Here is an 18327-nt window from a genome sequence, read left to right as displayed (position 1 = left end):
TAAATCGCGACTTTACTAATTCCTTGCTCTACTTTAACATAGTTTGTTAACAGAAAAGCGTTTTCGCGTGGTTAACATTTCACGGCGTACTCCAGATACAGCTGACAGTGGCCGCAGTGACTGCGACTGCTTGAAAATTCGCCTGTCAACTGTTGCATCAAAAAATAAACATTACTTGTTTACAGAGGACACGGTAATCTTTTACAGTTTATCTTGTCACAGCAATTGTTTAAGTATTTAATTAACTGCGTTACACAATGTGGAAATTCATTACTGGTGCTTCAAAACCACCAGAAAAGAAAACAAAAACGGACTAGGACAAGTCAGAATATAATGTTAAATATGACAAAATCGCCCGGTCCCGTAACTTTTTAACGTCTTGGTGTTCCGAGTTTCTTTGGCTTCGTTACGACACAGAAACAAAACAAATGTTTTGCAAAGTCTGCGAAACGCATTCAAAATCATCTGGATCAGTTTTTGTTACGGGCTGCTCAAGTCTGTAAAGACTGAAGTCTATAAAGACAGACTGGCGAAACTGTCTAAATGATGACACACTGTCTGCCCTCATGCATGTTCAAATACAGTCACCTTCTGAAAGTGAGTTTGATCCAGCACCAGCAATAAATCTCTGGTATCATAATGTTCAGAGAAAACGGCAACCCTTTCAGCCTCCTTATCGAAGATGTTCAAGAGAGAATCAGCAAAGTAATTTGTGCAGTGACTCAGACAGAGACTCGTCTGAAAATGATAATTAAATAAGGATGTTAAGTGTGTGATAAAAATAGGTGCAAAATATAGCAAAAATCTTTTATTCTCACTTTTTCAGCGACTTTGAAATTTTTTTTATTTGGGTAAAACAGCGGACAGGCAAATTGGATGGCGGACAGGCAAATTTTCGATTACACCTGTCCGTTGGGCAGGTTAAAATATTCCTTAAAATCTAGCCCTGGTTGTAAACAATAGAAAACACTTAGTTATGTCCTCGCTCAATGGTTGGCAACTTAAATATCGTAGGACTATGTACGTGCATCTGCATACCCACTGGAATGGCAAGGAAGAGAAGAGTTGACTAAGGGTGCCAACTGACACGTAACTATGAACATTGGGTACATTCAGTATATTGCATAAAATTGTATTTTAACAAACTTCATGTATTGTATGGCAGTGATTGTAAACCTAAACATGCATAAAGGAAAGATTTTATCGTAAGTGTTGGAATGATTTGGTTTTAAAACATTTTTTCCCCATTTATTGAATGTTAGAAAGCAAACATTATAAACAAGAAATTACACTAGTTATGAACGTTATATGCTGGAAATAAGTACATTGTCCTTATGGGGGAAATATTGGGACTTTAAAAATATGACATTATAAGCAGGAAAACATTATATGCAGGAACATTATACATAACAGGGTTCTACTGTAATTCCTCAGAGATTGTTATTTGATGGGGTAATATCATGCTCCGTTATGCCATTAACTCAGAATCAGAACACATTATTTTTTTACAGATTGTGTTTGACCGCTGAGACACACACGCACTGTAAAATAGCGTGCACGAGGTTATTTTTAAACTAGCACAGCTGTAGGGATGGTGGAAACCTGATTTGTCTTTATTTCTATCAAAAAATTGCAAACTAGGTAACTTATCTTAGAAAAATTTGTCAGAGAAACGCTACCATGGAGAATTATTTGCATGCAATTAAAAACTATTTTTTAATGATGCCAAAGAATTATAACTTCTCACGCGCGTACCTAAGCACACGCACCCATTTTTTTTCCTTATTGTCGGGTCGGTGTCGCAGGCGGCGTTCCTGGGGGAGCGGTCGCTGACGGACTGCGACTTCACGACGCGCGTGCTGGACTGCATGTTCTTCACGAGCTTCGTGAGCGACCGCGGGCCGCCGTGGCGCGCGTGCGACGTGTGGGACGAGCTGTACAGCGGCGTGGCCGAGCAGCTGCGGCAGGAGCAGGGCGACCCCCGCCTCGTGCTCGCGCACATACAGGTACGGTGCGTCCACTCTGCTCGTCTCCGTCGTCGATCCCTAGAGCAGCTTTTGGAACGTTAACCTCCGTAACGTTTCACCAGAAGAAGGGAGAGTGAGAGTGAGAGAGAGCGAGAGGGAGAGAGAGAGAGAGAGGGAGTGAGAGAGAGAGAGGGAGTGAGAGAGAGAGAGCAAGAGAGAGAGGGAGCGAGAGAGAGCGCGGGAGCGGGAGAGAGCGCGGGAGCGGGAGAGAGCGCGGTTGGGGGAGAGGGTGCGGGAGGGGGGAGAGGGTGTGGGGGAAGGAGAGATGGCGTGGGAGGGGGAGAGGGCGAGGGAGAGGGCGCGCGAAGGGATGGGGCGAGGGCGCGCGAGAGCGAGGGCGAGAGAGAGAGCGAGAGGACAATGCTGGGGAATAACGGGTTGGGGATAAGAAAAGGAGGGGACATGACATTTGCTTCAAGTGAGAGAGCTACTAGAGAAAGAGAGAGAGAGCACATGTTGTTAGTCACCACAATCCCGCCCACGGACTCTCCTCTTTCCCCTTTCCTGCTGCTAGGGAAGGTAGCGAAACAAAAGTAAAGGCACGTTGCTAGTCACTAGTCACACCACTTCCTTTCGCATCACCCTTTTAGTGGTCTTTGTGTTAACTGCGTGAACTTTTTTTTCAAAATGCAATTTAAATTACTGGTACTTACGGAAGGGCCAATAATGTAATTCTCATAATTACCAGACAAATTAAGTATGATTTACGTAGTCAAACTGACGGTGCATTACAAAACTCTCGTATCTTCGAAGGTCTCGTAGTGTTCCGTACTCGTGATAACGAGGTTCTACTGTAGTCCAAACTAAAGCATATGCCTAACGTTGACAGATGTTGCTGACGCGGCTGTGTTAGTAACGCTGAGAGACGTCGCTGACGCGGCTGTGTTAGTAACGCTGAGGGACGTCGCTGACGCGGCTGTGTTAGTAACATTGACAGATGTCGCTGACGCGGCTGTGTTAGTAACGCTGAGGGACGTCGCTGACGCGGCTGTGTTAGTAACGCTGAGGGACGTCGCTGACGCGGCTGTGTTAGTAACATTGACAGATGTCGCTGACGCGGCTGTGTTAGTAACGCTGAGGGATGTCGCTGACGCGGCTGTGTTAGTAACGCCGAGGGACGTCGCTGACGCGGCTGTGTTTGTGCCGCAGGAGCTGGCGCAGCAGCTGTACACCAACGAGAACCCCAACCCGCAGCCGTACGTGCAGAAGATCCTGAAGCCGCCGGACGGGGCGTTCGCGCGCATCCACCAGCCGCCGTTCCCGACCGTGAACAGCGCCCAGGTGCAGTCCATCATCGACGAGGGCCTGACCAAGAACAACCTCAACTCCAGGTGAGCACCCATCCCGGTCCCACGCTCGTTTGGGGTGACCTGCGCTCGAACAGCAACCTGAAACACTCTCGCGGACCCATTCAGTGTGTCTCTTAAGGGGCCTGCCTCGTCAGGGGTGTATGTGTGTCGGTGAGGCGGGATGATAAGCGCGACGCTCGCTGGTGCTTCTAGCACGGTGTCTCCTCTGGACTGGCGCGCAGTCTTCTCGTCGTCACATGATAACTGTGAAACTTGAGCGGTGACCGTAACATTACATGGCCGAGAAATGAAGATAAAGGTGGAATGCAAGTCCCTTAAATGCTTTCAAGAATCTGTACCGGTTGTTTTACGCCTAAAAATTACTCTTAAAACTTACATTTTAGCCATTTTAACTCATATAAAAATACTGTTTAAAAACTGAAATCAAAATCAAAAGTACTTTTCGGCCCTCAGCAAACTCTTAAATGTTTTTCTAAACAGATCCCACTCGGATATCTTGAGTAGTTTGGAAATTTCGTTGTTTTTCCTGGAGCTTTGCACACCGTGTGTGTGCCTGGGTAGGCAGAGCCCTTGAGTTTCAGCATCAAATATTCCATGCCGGAATCTGACTCCAGTTTCAGGAAGAGCGAATACCAGAGGGTTTCGATCGGGTGGTATAAACGACCTTCTAGTTAAATGAGTCTTAAATTTTGAAAAAACATCGGCCATCTAGAAACTATTTTAATGAATTTCTGACTTCTTGAAAATTCATTGATCATCAAAACTATGGAGTAGATTATTTTTTGTTTTATCTTCATTTTTTTTTACTTCTTAGGTAATTATGGATGTACTGATATTTTGCAATTTTTGGGTTGTGATAGAACATATGCATGTGATGCTACCATATTGTGTTTTATTCTATGATCATCTCCCACCCGCATAATCGTTTTACCATTATTTTAGGGCATCAAAATTTGGAATAAAGAATTCTCGCATAAACGTTGCATAATGTTTTTGGTCCTGTATTAGATTCCGAGCACTTTGTGTAGGTAATAAACATGATGCGATAAAGCACCATGCAACAGCAATCAGTTTTCAAGTTGGTGTCATGAAGATTGGCTGTTAGAATGGGAAAATACAGAAATTGAAATTACAGTAAAACTTGTACTCGCATAATATGATTTCCCATACCATGTGGTCAAAGGTTTGGTTCCGTTTTTTTCTCAATAAGATATACGTTACTTTCTTCCATGTAAGATGTTGCCCATAAACATCTTTTCCGTCTAAAACAATGCATTTTAAAGTTGAAATCTTTTTTTTTCTGGATATTACTGCTTACTTAATTAATAGAAATAACAAGTTGTCCAATGTGTTAATTCTCTTTTGAAGACATTTTCAAACGTTATAACCTTTATCTGTTCATCTTCATCAAAGCTGTGTACCACTTATAAAAATGTAGCCAGCGCTAGTTGACATCATTCATGTTTGGTTACGTTGATGCCCGTGCTTTATACGGTGATGGTTTGATTTGTAAAGTATTTTTTTTTTGTGGTGGTAATCCTGATTGAGTGGGCTTATTCATTGATCCTCTAACCAAGTCTGGATCATTTTTAACAAACGGAACATTAAGTAAAATAACAACATGGTTTAGGGATCAGAACATTTACCTCCCATGAAAGAAAGCTAGGTTTTAAATTATAATTTAAAATCCTATGCCTGTGGAGAAACTCTGTGTTTGCTGCTATGGCTGGTGGCTTTCTTAAATGCACCCTCATTCGTCAATTATTGCACCCTACATCATCCCACCTCACTCATTCTCATGTTGCTTGCAGACCCAGGCATTACAGCGTTGCAATGTTTATTTTTTTTCTCTAATCAGAGGTCTGTAGCTAAGAGAGTGTTTTGTTTTTCCACTACGTGCTACAAAAGCGGGCCTGAGATGGCGTGGTAAGAGTTTCACGTGTGTGTTGCTTTTGTTGTAGTATTGTCTTGTCGTCTTGAACACTGTGGCAGCTATTGGGCCTTGTTTACTGTTTGCATGATTACCACCACTGCAAATCTGAAGTTATATTTATTACATTTTTTGTAGGTGCCAGTTGTGTGTATCTTGTGATACGTCATGATAACACATGCATATTTAATTTATATCCCTCAAGAATGAAGTGCTAAGTAGTTTTACTGTAAATAAAGTTAATTTTGACCTTTAAAAACTAATTTCGTTAAAAAAATGATGTATAATACCTTTTGGATTTGAATTAATACATAGGTAAAAGAATTACAGACTCTGTCACACATGAATTTAATTTTAAGCATAACTAGCACTGTATCGTTTGAATGTTATACCTTTGTTGCAACCACCATGGCTTAAAAAGAATTACGTATGTATAAAATGATTAATTTGGTATTTTGGAGTAAATGTTATTGTGATACTCACTGCTTCAGTAAACAGTAGCTAAGTGTCTTGTAGTATGCTTGTTAAAGAATGTGTGAGATAAAGTGGCATTTTGTGTTGGTGCAAGTTTTTAACTGTTGGCTTGACTGTGTGCTTAGCCCAAAATTGATTTTGAATTGGGAGTAGTATTTAATAATTTTGTGGTGAATATTTATTTCCTAAGTAGCGCAGAAAGCAAGCACCTATATAGTTTACTTAGTGGTTTATGGCAAAAATAAAACTAATGAATTGATTAACTTGGTTACTATGTAGATATGTATATGCTATAAGATGCTTCAAGAAACATGTCTCTTATCAGGACACTATAATTTTTTAGGTTGTTTTTACATTTAGATATAGTAGTTTATTTTGTTGATTAGATTGCACAAGCATTATTCATTACGCATTCAAAATCTTAAATGATTAAGTATTTCCAAAAAAAAAAAAAAAAGTAATATTAATTTACATAAATACAATTTGTACATTCAAAATAATACCAAACAAAAAATATTAATAGAGTTGTAAATTCCACAGAGCTATAATAAATTTCTTTTTAGAAAAACAAGCATCCGAACACTTTCAGGATCAGGTCTACTTCTTTTCTAGTCTAGAACCCCTGCATTGCTGAACAACCATTCAGACTACAGTAGCTGTTGAAACACTGAGGACTTCATTGCTAGCTGGCATAGATAGAGAAACATAATGTTGATTCTTCCCGTATAACCTACGTATCAGAGCATTTGGATCACTTCTCGAACTCTATGGATTCACCGTAGCATCAATGTGTATTGAGGTACCAAAGTAACAAAAGTGCTACTTCTAATTCTCAACAGCATAACTGTTCTATGCGTGCCTGTGAGTCACTATGTTTATGTTTCAGCCATTTGGTGGAAGGATATTGACAGGAGAACCAGTAGCGTTGAATGTATATATGTAGCTCGCAGGCCTAGGACATAAAATGACAAAATTGTTATTTTTCAGAAGAGTAAGTCTTAGACATTGTTTCAACTTTATTTTCAGGTTTCTTCTCTAGCAATAGAAATTGTTTCTTGAAACTTAAGTACATTAGTGTTGGTATTCTTAAGAATGTTATCCTTTAAGAGGCCACTCCAGTGTTTCAGGGGCACTATGCAACCCGCGTTAACCTCAAAAGATTCAATGCTATTTTCATTTTGCTTATAAATAATAAACTAATATAGATTTAGAAATGATGCTTGCTTGATATGTAAGACAACGATGCTCTAATCAAAGCCCCTTTCTTCTAAAATGTGCATAAATTATGGTTCAAACCTAGACAATACACTTATTCATATTAGTAAAGATTAGTATAAAACCATATTTTATGCACGTTTTTGAAGAAAGGGGCTTTGATAAGTGCATCGTTGGCTTACATATCAAGCAAGCATCATTTCTAAATCTATATTAGTTAATTATTTATAAGCAAAATGAAAATAGCATTGAATCTTTTGAGGTTAATGTGGGTTGCGTAGTGCCCCTGAAACACTGGAGTGGCCTCTTAAACATCGGGGTGGAGAGATGTTTTGTGAATTTTTACGGCTTCGAAACGCTGGTATCGTGACTTGAGCTGAGAGTTTTCAAAGTGTGTGTAAGTCGCCGGGAACAGGGAGAGGAGGTTGTTCTTCACGAGCCGCTGGCCCCGTGCGCTGTTGCAGGCTGTCCTCGCTGAGGCCCATCCAGCCCCGCATCGTCCCGATCGGTCCCCACATATCGAACATCCACGACCTGCGCCACATCGTCAGCAACTCGGCGCGGCGACTCGAGGTGAGTTCCCGTCCTGCCGTTGTCAGACTCGTGAACAGGCTGTCTTGTTCGCCTCATTGGTCCTCACATTATTACTTTGCTTAAAATATTTCTCGCTGAGGCCTATCCAGCCCCGCATCGTCCCGATCGGTCCCCACATATCGAACATCCACGACCTGCGCCACATCGTCAGCAACTCGGCGCGGCGACTCGAGGTGAGTTCCCGTCCCGCCGTTGTCAGACTCGTGAACAGGCTGTCTTGTTCGTCTCATTGGTCCTCACATTATTACTTTGCTTCAAATATTTCTCGCTGAGGCCCATCCAGCCAATTTTTCTACTAAACAAGGGTTTATTTAATGTTTCTTATGAACTTAAAGGCAAATTTTTATGTCAATCGAATCATATACTGAAAGCCATTGGCGTAGATGTGTTCATAAAGTTGGGGGGGAGGAACAAATAATGATTTTGATGTCATGTAAACCCATTCCCCTCTTACTAAGACGGGGGGCGGGGGGTCCGGGAGTCCACCGCAGGAAAATTTTGATTTCAAAAGTGCAAAATAGCGCTATTTAAGCAGTTTTTGTATCTAACCATTGGATACATCGATGTTAAAATTATTATTGTTCCTTTAAGATAAAATTTGATGAGTGAAGAAATTACAAATAAAGTTGGGCAGAATAATATTATAAAATATAAATATCACTGTTAGAAAGTTGTTTACTTGCAATTAAGTGTGTTTTGTGCACCCCTAGTGCTCATTGTAGGTCGTGGCAATATGCAGTCTATGCTCATTTTACAAGTTGTAAAGAGACAGATATTGGTACCTAGTTAGTTAGTTTGTCTTGAAAAAGTTTCCTATATGATAGGGGGTTGCGGAACTTCCGGTAAGTCGAACTCAAATCGTAGACTACAGTGACACCCTGTTTATTACGATCACTTATTTGTTATACCCTTTTTTTGAGGGAGCATGAACATTTTTTTTTTCTTAAACTGTCAAAAACCCGAAAGAAATCGGCTGGAAATTAATTTGAAGTGCGTTGCGCCGCATTTCTCCAGGTGAGCACTGTATTGCACGTAGTGCAGTAGACACCCTTCCCACTGGTTGATCCTCTTCTCCCTGCTCTCGCAGATAATGTTTCCGTGGCTCCAACATGCCTGTGTGCCGGCCTGCTGCTCGGCACCGGCAGTCAACCGTTCTGATATCGCTTGCTTTCGGACACACTGCCCTCTCTATTGTTATTTTGACTTGGATTCGTACGATTTTGGATCTCTCTTGGCTTTGATTACTGTTTGTGGACAACTTATTAGTGTTATTACTTTTTTTTTTTTTTGCTCAGATTTGGTTGCTCTTTAGATGATTTCGTGACATGTTGTTGACAACCCACAAATTTCTTTAAAAAAATATAATATACAATTACTGATTTGTGTAAAATTAGTAGAAAGTAGGGCTGTGCTGGATCCCAAAATTTGGGAAAAGTTTCAGGATCACGGAGATTTTTTTTGTTTAAATAGGAAAAAATTCTGTAATTTTTTTTAGGGTTATCAATGTGGAGTGTTTTTATTTTCCACTACATTCAGTAATGTAAATTGAGCAAAAACTAATGCAGATACTTAATTTTACTGAAAAAAGAGTTAAACTGTATTAATACTGTCAGAAAACTGAAGAAAGCTTTATACGTGTCTGTAAAACAGCTCACAGTACTGGCCGGCCAGTGGTTAGTTTCGTTCAAAGTGTGGCTAAGAATCTATTATAGATTAGGTAGAAAACATCCGGCTATAAATATGAGAGATACAAACTTTGTTTGCCTTAAATTCAATGACATTATTGTCGAGTAGATATACACAGATACTGACCAGATGCACACCTGCCCCTTTGACCTTTGTTTGAACTGCAGCCGGCGATGTTTGTATTATATTGACAACTCAAGCGGTTGACAAAAAAAAAAAAGATTTCTTCACAGCGTGATAAAAAACCAACCTCGGAACACACTGACTGCTCAGCTGGCTGCCTTCTGTCATCCCATGCATTTCCCTTCTCCTCTCTTTTTAACTTTCCTCGTCTCACCTGCTCACACGGATAACAAAGTGATGTCACTGCAAATAACCTTCCTGACCTCTCTTGGCTGGTGTCTAATGAATTAACAATTTATGAATGAAATCAGAGTCAATTGGAATAAGTGCTCGTTAAAAGATACAATTGCGCCATGTTTATGCTTTGTTTGGTCCCTAGTGGGTGCTCGAATAAGCTTTTATTGGGTATCTTTCTTTTTGAAAGATGTCTGCTATTGAAATAAATTAATATTTGAGTTCGAAAAACTTGTGAATTTCTTGCCAGAGACAACTGAACACATGGACTTGATGTGAAAAATGCTGTTTGGTGGTGGTGGGGGAGGGGGGGGGGGGTTAGTGTAGTCCCAACAAATGTTTATTGCTAGCCCTTCACACCCCCTTCTTTATTAGACCCTATTTCCAGAAACCGTGAGAAGTCGTAACAACAGGAAAATAAATAAAACTTGAAGATTCCAAGGACTGTTTTTCTAGATCATGTCTAGGCTTCTGTGGATAATGTTTTTTTTTTTTTTTCCCAAATTTTTAATTTTGAATCTAATATCACACTATTCATGCGTATCAAAGATTTTTCTAATCAAATTTGAACATACAGTGAAATTTCTTTTTCACACTTCATAGGAATCTGAGAAAATTCGATCTAAAATACAGTAAAATAAAAAAAGAGAGTAATTTATATGGCACCATCACAAGAGGTGTAAAATATAGGAAATTAAAAAAAAGAACTGGCAATGCATTTTCTTAGAACAGTAAATTTTAAGTTTGAAAGTAGTTGTGTTGATCTTGTTACATACATTTTTTAAAACATAATAATTTATTATTTGTTTAATATTAAACAATGTGTGAATAAAGTTGCAGTACAAAACTAAATTTCTCAATAAATCATTTTAGCCATAAACATGTTATATATTTTTTTTTTCAATAATTTTATGTGAGTGTTGTTAGAATGGTATAGGCAACAAATAATTAAAATTTTTTTTTGGATATGTCGAATTGAATATTTTTTGAGTACTTTTCCTACATATTAATTTAAATACTTGATTTAATGCCAGTGTTTGTGACCTTAAAAGACACCTGCAGTGTTTGACTAGTTCTTTTTTTTTTTTTTTTTGCCACTTGAGCCATTAAAAGAGGACAAGAACTGTCTGCACACGTTTAATACACAGTGGCCAGCCGGATGTTCACCTGCCATCACCTTCCCTGGTAAAGACTGCTGTAGCGATGCTTTTATTTTTGACGACTAAGGCAATTATTTCTTCAGGCTGGGTGTAAAAGGTGTAGGTATTTTTGAGTTATAAGAATTTTTTTCAACAGTTTAAAAACCCTAGTCTGCACAAGATTGATCGAAAAAATGAAACCAGTAAAATATTTTTTCTTACTCGTTGGCACTTGTGCACAAGCTAGATTTTGTGAGTGTTCTATTTATTTTCTGTAAAACAAGGTGTAGTTGTGTAAATCACTACATAGTATAAAACAAAGTCGCTTCCCGCTGTCTGTCTGTCCCTATGTATGCTTAGATCTTTAAAACTACGGAACAGATTTTGATGCGTTTTTTTTAAATAGATAGAGTGATTCAAGAGGAAGGTTTATTTGTATAATACATGCATAATATAGTAGAGAAACACTGATCATTTTAGAGGTTTCTAATGTGATGTCGTAAATAAACACATTTTTTTTTGCGCTTACATTGCAAACGCTGGCTGAACCCTACGAGATAGATCAAAATAATGTACTACAGTATTGTACACCTTAAAAAGGTCTACAAAAAAAATTCAGCGATGTTATACGTCTATCTCTTAGGGATAACCCACAGTAAGCATTTTTTTTATCATTTTCCATTTTACGAGAAATAATAGGTTTATTTACGAAGCGATTTTAAGCAATACTGCATTAATCCTTGTCCAGTTAAGTACCTTAAATACATTGTGCATTTAATATAGATCAATATGGCCCTCTACAGCATGTAATTTAAATGAATACATTCGAAGATATTACAGATTTAAAATGCAGGGACATAGCGGTTGCAGCGGTACCGGCCGGGGGGGCAGGTATATGAAGACATTCTGTAGTATATTTAGTGTCAGCATTGCACCTGTGCGAAGTCGGGGCGGGTCGCTAGCGGTGTAGTAAAATAAGGGAAATAATGTAAAATATTTCCGTGCCAGTGCGACCCTAGCCTGCGTACGTGCTAAGAGAGATGAGGGTGTTCCCCCGCGCAGGTGTTGAAGAACTGCATCAACTGCATCTTCGAGAACAAGATCTCGGACGCGCGCAAGACGTTCCCCGCGGTGCTGCGCGCGCTCAAGTCGAAGGCGGCGCGGCTGGCGGTGTGCTCGGAGCTGGCGCAGCACGTGCTGGGCAACAAGGCCGTGCTGGAGCACCAGCAGTTCGACCTGGTGGTGCGGCTGATGAACTGCGCGCTGCAGGACGGCTCGGCGCTGGACGAGCACGGTGTGGCCGCCGCCCTGCTGCCCCTCGCCACCGCCTTCTGCCGCAAGCTCTGCACCGGCGTCATCCAGTTCGCCTACACCTGCATACAGGTGCGCTCCGAGGGGGGGAGCCGTGTGCCACAGACTGACAAACCTCGGTGGCACGATGACGACCGGCTGGTCAGATTGCTTTGTCCCATTGCTTTTCACACCATCTTCTCCACGATATGACACCACCAGAAGATGCATTTTGTAGCGCAGGTGATTCAGACTTACCCACAGCATCTCTAAGTCTCAACATATACGCACGAATCCAGCCACTTTGAGGCGTGTCAAACAAAATGACAAACCTTGGCGGCACAATGACGACCGACTGGTCGGATTGCTGTGTCCCATCGCTTTTCACACCATCTTCTCCACGAAATGACAAAACATTGGCGGCACAATGACGACCGACTGGTCGGATTGCTGTGTCCCATTGCTTTTCACACCATCTTCTCCACGAAATGACACTACCAGAAGATGCATGTAGTAGCGCAGAAAATTCAGACTTACCCACAGCATCCCTAAAAGCACAGCATCTCAAAGTCGCAACATACAGTGGATTCCATTACAATGTACTTCAGAATAACGTATTTTTCAGTTCAACGTATGATTTTAAATTCCCGTTCAAAACACCATTGTAAACAATAAAAAAATATTTCACTTTAACATTAAAAAGTATCCTACTTTTCAATACAACGGCCATTGTTTTCCAGTTATCAGGAATTTTTTTTTACATAATTGTTACTGTGTTTGCGCAGGAGTTCTTTAATATAAATGTACAGTATGATTAATTTTTATCGCTTTCAAGAATTGTTAACAAGTATAAAATGTAGGGATGGGATTTTCGAATCTTGGATTCGTCGAATATACCGAATCCTATGGATTCGAGGATTCGTAGGATCCGAGGTAGGATTCGAGGTGGGATTCGAAGTGGGTTTTTAAGAGTTTTAGGTAGTAATTGAAAATTGTAGTGCTGGCCGAAGTTCGAAAATTTCGAACCGAACCGAACCCTTACGTTCGGTTCGGTTCGAAACCTCTTAAAATATTTTCGAAAAACCGAACGTTCGTTAAAAAAAAAAAAATACGTTTTTATAATTTTCTAACCCCCATTTGAGACCATTCACAAAACAACACAACAAAATTCCATTACTTGTAATATTCCGACTTTTATCGCATAATCGTCGCCTCAACAGTTTCAAGCGCAGACAAAATATAAAAAAAAATTATTAATTGTCGCATAACTCGTGTAGCATTTTTTCATATAGGCGCGCTTTGTTTTTTGTTTACTTTAGAGAATTTTGTATGCATTTCTCGTACTACGTAATATAAACTATCGTATAAATGCCAAAGGTATTGTATATTATACCTTTAACTATAGTGCGTGTACGAGAAGTGTTGTAAAATCACCAAAGATTACGTACCCCATACGTTAAACTAACACGCATGTACGAGAACACTCGTATTTCAGCAAAACTAACGTGATCAAGTTAACACAAGACAAATGCGGTAGAAAATGATTACGTAAATTAGGTACGTATTTTAAATTACTGGGATGTATTTATTTTCTTTGGCCTTTTTGGTTATAAGTCAGGTACTGAAAATATTAATTTATTCTTGTTTATTAAAAGTATTGGTCCAGTAAATTTTACAGTACGGTACTAAGTTGACTAGCGTAGTCGCGGCAGCCATCATCATTTCTCGTGTTTTCTTTTTTCCGACGCAAATTTCTATAACCACACTTCTTACGTTACGTTTACAATATAATTGTTCTTGAGGTGATTTGCGATGAGCAGGCTTACGTCGTTGAAGTTTTCCAAATGGAGAAAAGATAATGACGACCCAGATGACCCAGAACCACCCCAAAAAATGTTTAAGTTTCTTCTGACGAGCAGCATTCTTCCAAGAAAACAGCAACTGCAGTCAGCGGGTTTTGTAATGTAGGTAGATAGGTAACTTAATTCACATTCGACCTTTTTTTATGTCCTATTAAAAAGTTTTACTTATTGAAAATGTTAGGTTATGTCTACCACAAAAATATGTTATGTGGCCTTATGCTGAATGTTCGTCATCTTTATAATATATTTTTTTAAATGAAGGTTGGTGCACACTGAAAAAAGGAAGATAGTCTTTTGGAAATTTAGATGGAACTTCTTCATGAATTTAAAGTATATGATTTTCTCTAAACTGTTTTCTTTCCTTCATTATTTATTGTATAAACTTTACTTATAAAATGTTTTGCAATGTTTTAATAAAGATAAGCTATATAATGTTTTAATTTTACATATGGCTGGAGAACCTTCCTTTCTCACCATTCAGTTAAAGACCAAAATGCTGGTGGTCGGTTCATTTTAATTCAAAACAATTATTTCTGTATGAGGTTCGGTTCGGCACGGTTCGAAATTTTTTTGCTATGGTTCGGTTCGAAACCAGAGAACTGAGGTTCATCCAGCTCTAGAAAATTGTATACCTAAACTATATTGTAAAGGTAACGGAAATAGCACAAACAGATAAACTACGCTGTATTTTGTCAATTAGCATAACTGCTCGATCATTTCCAACCCTCAATGATATAACATTGCAGGAAAAAAACGTAACTTTTTTTAAATAGTGTCTGTTATACAAACATATTTTATTGAAAACAGGAAGGATTAATTTAACAGAGAATTAGACAGATGAAAACTTACATGTGTAGTTTTTGAGGTTATTTGTCTCTATTTTATATCAGGCGTATACACTATGCACTTATTTTATAATTTTTATAAATACACATGTGCTTTTTTTTTAATACATAGGCCTATGCATTTTTTTAAAAATAAATGTATGATTTTTTTAATAACATGTGAAGTTTAGTGTGGGACTGGGATTCGAGATTCGATGACAAACACTGAGGATTCGAACAAGGATTCGGATTCGACCAAAATGTGGATTCGTCCCATCCCTAATAAAATGTAAACAATCACTGTCTCAACGATTCATAGAATCATAGTACATACAGTATAACGCGCCATTCTTCTTCCATGGATCACACACTTTAGTGCAAGAGATGACCTACTGTCAGATTGTTGGCACTGAGGGCAGATGCACCTAGTAGTGCAGGAAATTCAGATTTACCCACAGCATCCCTAAACACACAGTATCTCAAAGTTTCAACATGTACGCACAAATCCAGTCACTTCAAATCTATATATCGTTGATGCTTCGCCACTAAAAGCAGGCATGGATTTAAAATCGTCATTCATTAAGGAGTTGTTTAGAATCTCTTTTAACCCCGTCATACAGGCGATGATGTGCCTTTCTTTCATTTAATACTATAAATAATTCTTTCAAACTTGCTGAATAATATATTTTCATCAAATTGAATGTTTAGCCTCAATCCTATACACTTAGAAATGATGTAGACGTGATACATGCTGTATCTAAAACTTTAAAAATTACTCGTTATGTGGCATGGATGTACAGTATTGTTTATGTTTAAATAAATCACATTTATTTTTATTTTATCATTTTTAACCGCACAATACTCATTTCGCCAAAATATACCATATTAAAAATAATCTACAGGCAAGCTGCCTAAGTTTGTCATATTAAAATGTTTCTCCTGTAAAATAATAATTGGTGTTTGGAATGGATATTTTTTTTCTTTCATAATGTACCTCTTCAACTGTAATGACTATCAGATGGCACTATTGTAGGCTTTAAAAAAAAATCAACAAATTGGTAAAATTTAAAATATACTAAAACTTGTCGTAGTTATTGATAGTACAGAGGGTAATAATGTTGATGGTTGCAAGCTGGGTAGTACCAATCTGGCAACAGTGGACTGCAGTTTGCTCTGTACTGCAATCTAAGAGCGAGTCTGGCTATAGTTAGACTACAATAGGGATGTGCGAGTACCCAATATTTTCGGGTACGGTTCAAATCCACAATTAACAGAACCCGGAATCATTGTACATATATAGATTTGAACAGTATTACGAATATTTACAAAAGTTATAAATTAATTTAATACTAGCAGTGAAAAATAAAATTAGGCTACTATTACGTAACTATTTATAATATGATGTTTCAAAGAAAGATATGCAAATTAAATAATTAACACAGTGACATTAAAAGAATTTCAAGATTTGGAGAGCTTAAACTATAATTATGAATTTCGTCGTATAGCAAACTATAAACTAAAAACAATTACACACCTACAAGGAAAAAACGTCTTGGCTATATATTGGAGGAAAAAATGGTTTCGTTAGCTGAAACGTTTATAAAACTGAGATGTCCCTGTGGCGTGCAGTTTATCACGATTGAGTTGGAGAATCGAATGTGTTTTGGTTTTCATATTTTCAAAGTGTTTATTATTAATCAAGTTTACATATATAAACATTTCAATCTCAGTGTAATGAATAGTTGCCAGTAGTTACAGTTAGAAAAAAGAGAACACACTTTATTTTTAAATATTCTGTGCTTAATATTGGGAATCGGATTCATATCTCAAATATTGCCAGGGATTCGAACCGAACTGAAAATCAAGGATTCGCGCATCCCTAGACTACAGTGTGGTGTAGGTCAGTGGTTGCGAGGGATTCCCGCCCGAGGTGTTGTGCGGTGGTAGCGGTACCGGTAACAGGGGATTGCGTTGCCACCGGCGTGGTCCGCCCTGCAGGAGCACAGCGTGTGGCAGAACCAGCAGTTCTGGGAGGCGGCCTTCTACCAGGATGTTCAGAAGGACATCAAAGCCCTGTACCTGCCGAGGACGGAGGTCAGCTCCTCGGCCCGACACTCCTACGAGGACATGCTGAGTCCCATGAGCCCACGCGAGGTAGGCGGCTGCCACCGTGTCTCTGTAGTTTTGTAGGACCGTATGCCACAGAAATTTGGATTAAACACGCAAAACTCGAATTTGTCGATTTAAAAAAAAAACATGTGAGATGTACGGATGTCGTATGTGTGGTGTATATGAAATGACTAGAGGCGATTTACATAATACAATAGTTTATTCTTGTTTGACTTTATGGTAAAGAACCACTTGTTCACATTATCTGGATATTGTGATGTCCAGATATTTACTGCTATATTTAACTTTATATCTTGGACAGACACCATCAGGGCTTTGTATGCCTCCTTTATATCCTTAAAGTTTAAAGAATAAGGGCCTGTAAAAATCTTTAAATTTACTAATCCATTTTATTAAAACTATAGCATGCAAGTATTGGACAAGTGATAGTATTTTAAAGTTTTGTTTCTGTCTCGGCAGCAAACAACGCTTTGGCCATGCACAATAAATTTGGCGAATTTCAGGCTACATTTTTAGATTTAATGTAAAAAATAATTTTGAATTCTTTTTTTTGTAGTTTGTATCCCACCTTTAAACTAAAAAAAGTGGGTTTTTGTTGTGGACGTATAAAGTAAATATAATTAGTGATCAAATCAAATGTTATGACTACAAATTTCAGATTGATGCTATTCTTGGATTTTATATGTGTTCCAGAGATAATTCTGGACAATAGATGCTTATCTGCAAGAATAAATTAACCAAGAAAATAGTTTCTTGTGCATTATCTATTTAACATTATTTTATTAAGGGATTTTGTGATATTACAAATAGTTTTCTATTTATTGATAATGGTGAAAGTGATTAAATAAAGGTGTCCTTAAAAACTCCTTAATTCAATTAAACCTTAGGAAAGGACAACAATTAGAAATACATTAAAACATGTAGAAAAAATCCAGTATTAGCTGATGTCAGATGTTACATGCCTGGACAATACAGAGAATTCCGTTGAAAGTATTTAGTCAGAAAAAATAACAGCACAGACAAACACAAAAGAGTCACAATTATGAGATACGTACAGTAAAACACAGTTTTAACGAACTTCATTAGAGCGAACAATTCATTACTACGAACTATGCCTTTGGTCCCGTCAGACGTCCATATAACATAACGTAAAAAAATTTCACTAGTACGAATTTTCTCGTTCAAATTTTTTAAATATTCTATAAATATTCATTTGAACGAACAATTTATGCCCGGCACTGTAAACGATAAATGGATAAAATCGTCGCCATTCACCCACAAACTGCCATCTTATTTATTTTGATACGCGCCATAGATGACTACAATGGACTAGTGTTGAAATTAATGCACAAAACTAGTGTAGCGACTAAAGCGCTGCATTGTGGTGTTCGCTGACATTACTCTTTGTTCTATGCTCGCACGACGTGTTTAATCGATGCGAAGTGCTACATCATAAAGTATTGCTACACACACATCTCTGGTCGTTTTC

General features: G+C 38.5%; 1 protein-coding gene across 1 annotated transcript in view; it reads left to right on the top strand.

Annotated features, from left to right (window-relative positions):
- LOC134538835 (myotubularin-related protein 13) overlaps window positions 1-18327 on the top strand; it is a 127948-nt gene that overhangs the window by 45578 nt on the left and 64043 nt on the right. The window contains exons 8-12 of the mRNA XM_063380364.1: window positions 1806-2006; window positions 3177-3358; window positions 7421-7529; window positions 11795-12115; window positions 16707-16862. Coding sequence (XP_063236434.1) covers window positions 1806-2006; window positions 3177-3358; window positions 7421-7529; window positions 11795-12115; window positions 16707-16862 — 969 coding nt within the window. The remainder of the gene's footprint in view (window positions 1-1805; window positions 2007-3176; window positions 3359-7420; window positions 7530-11794; window positions 12116-16706; window positions 16863-18327) is intronic.

Source organism: Bacillus rossius, chromosome 14, assembly GCF_032445375.1.
Source record: "Bacillus rossius redtenbacheri isolate Brsri chromosome 14, Brsri_v3, whole genome shotgun sequence".
In the NCBI taxonomy this organism is placed as follows: domain Eukaryota; kingdom Metazoa; phylum Arthropoda; class Insecta; order Phasmatodea; family Bacillidae; genus Bacillus; species Bacillus rossius.
Note: the sequence above shows the minus strand (reverse complement) of the source record. Positions and strands in the feature narration are given on the sequence as shown.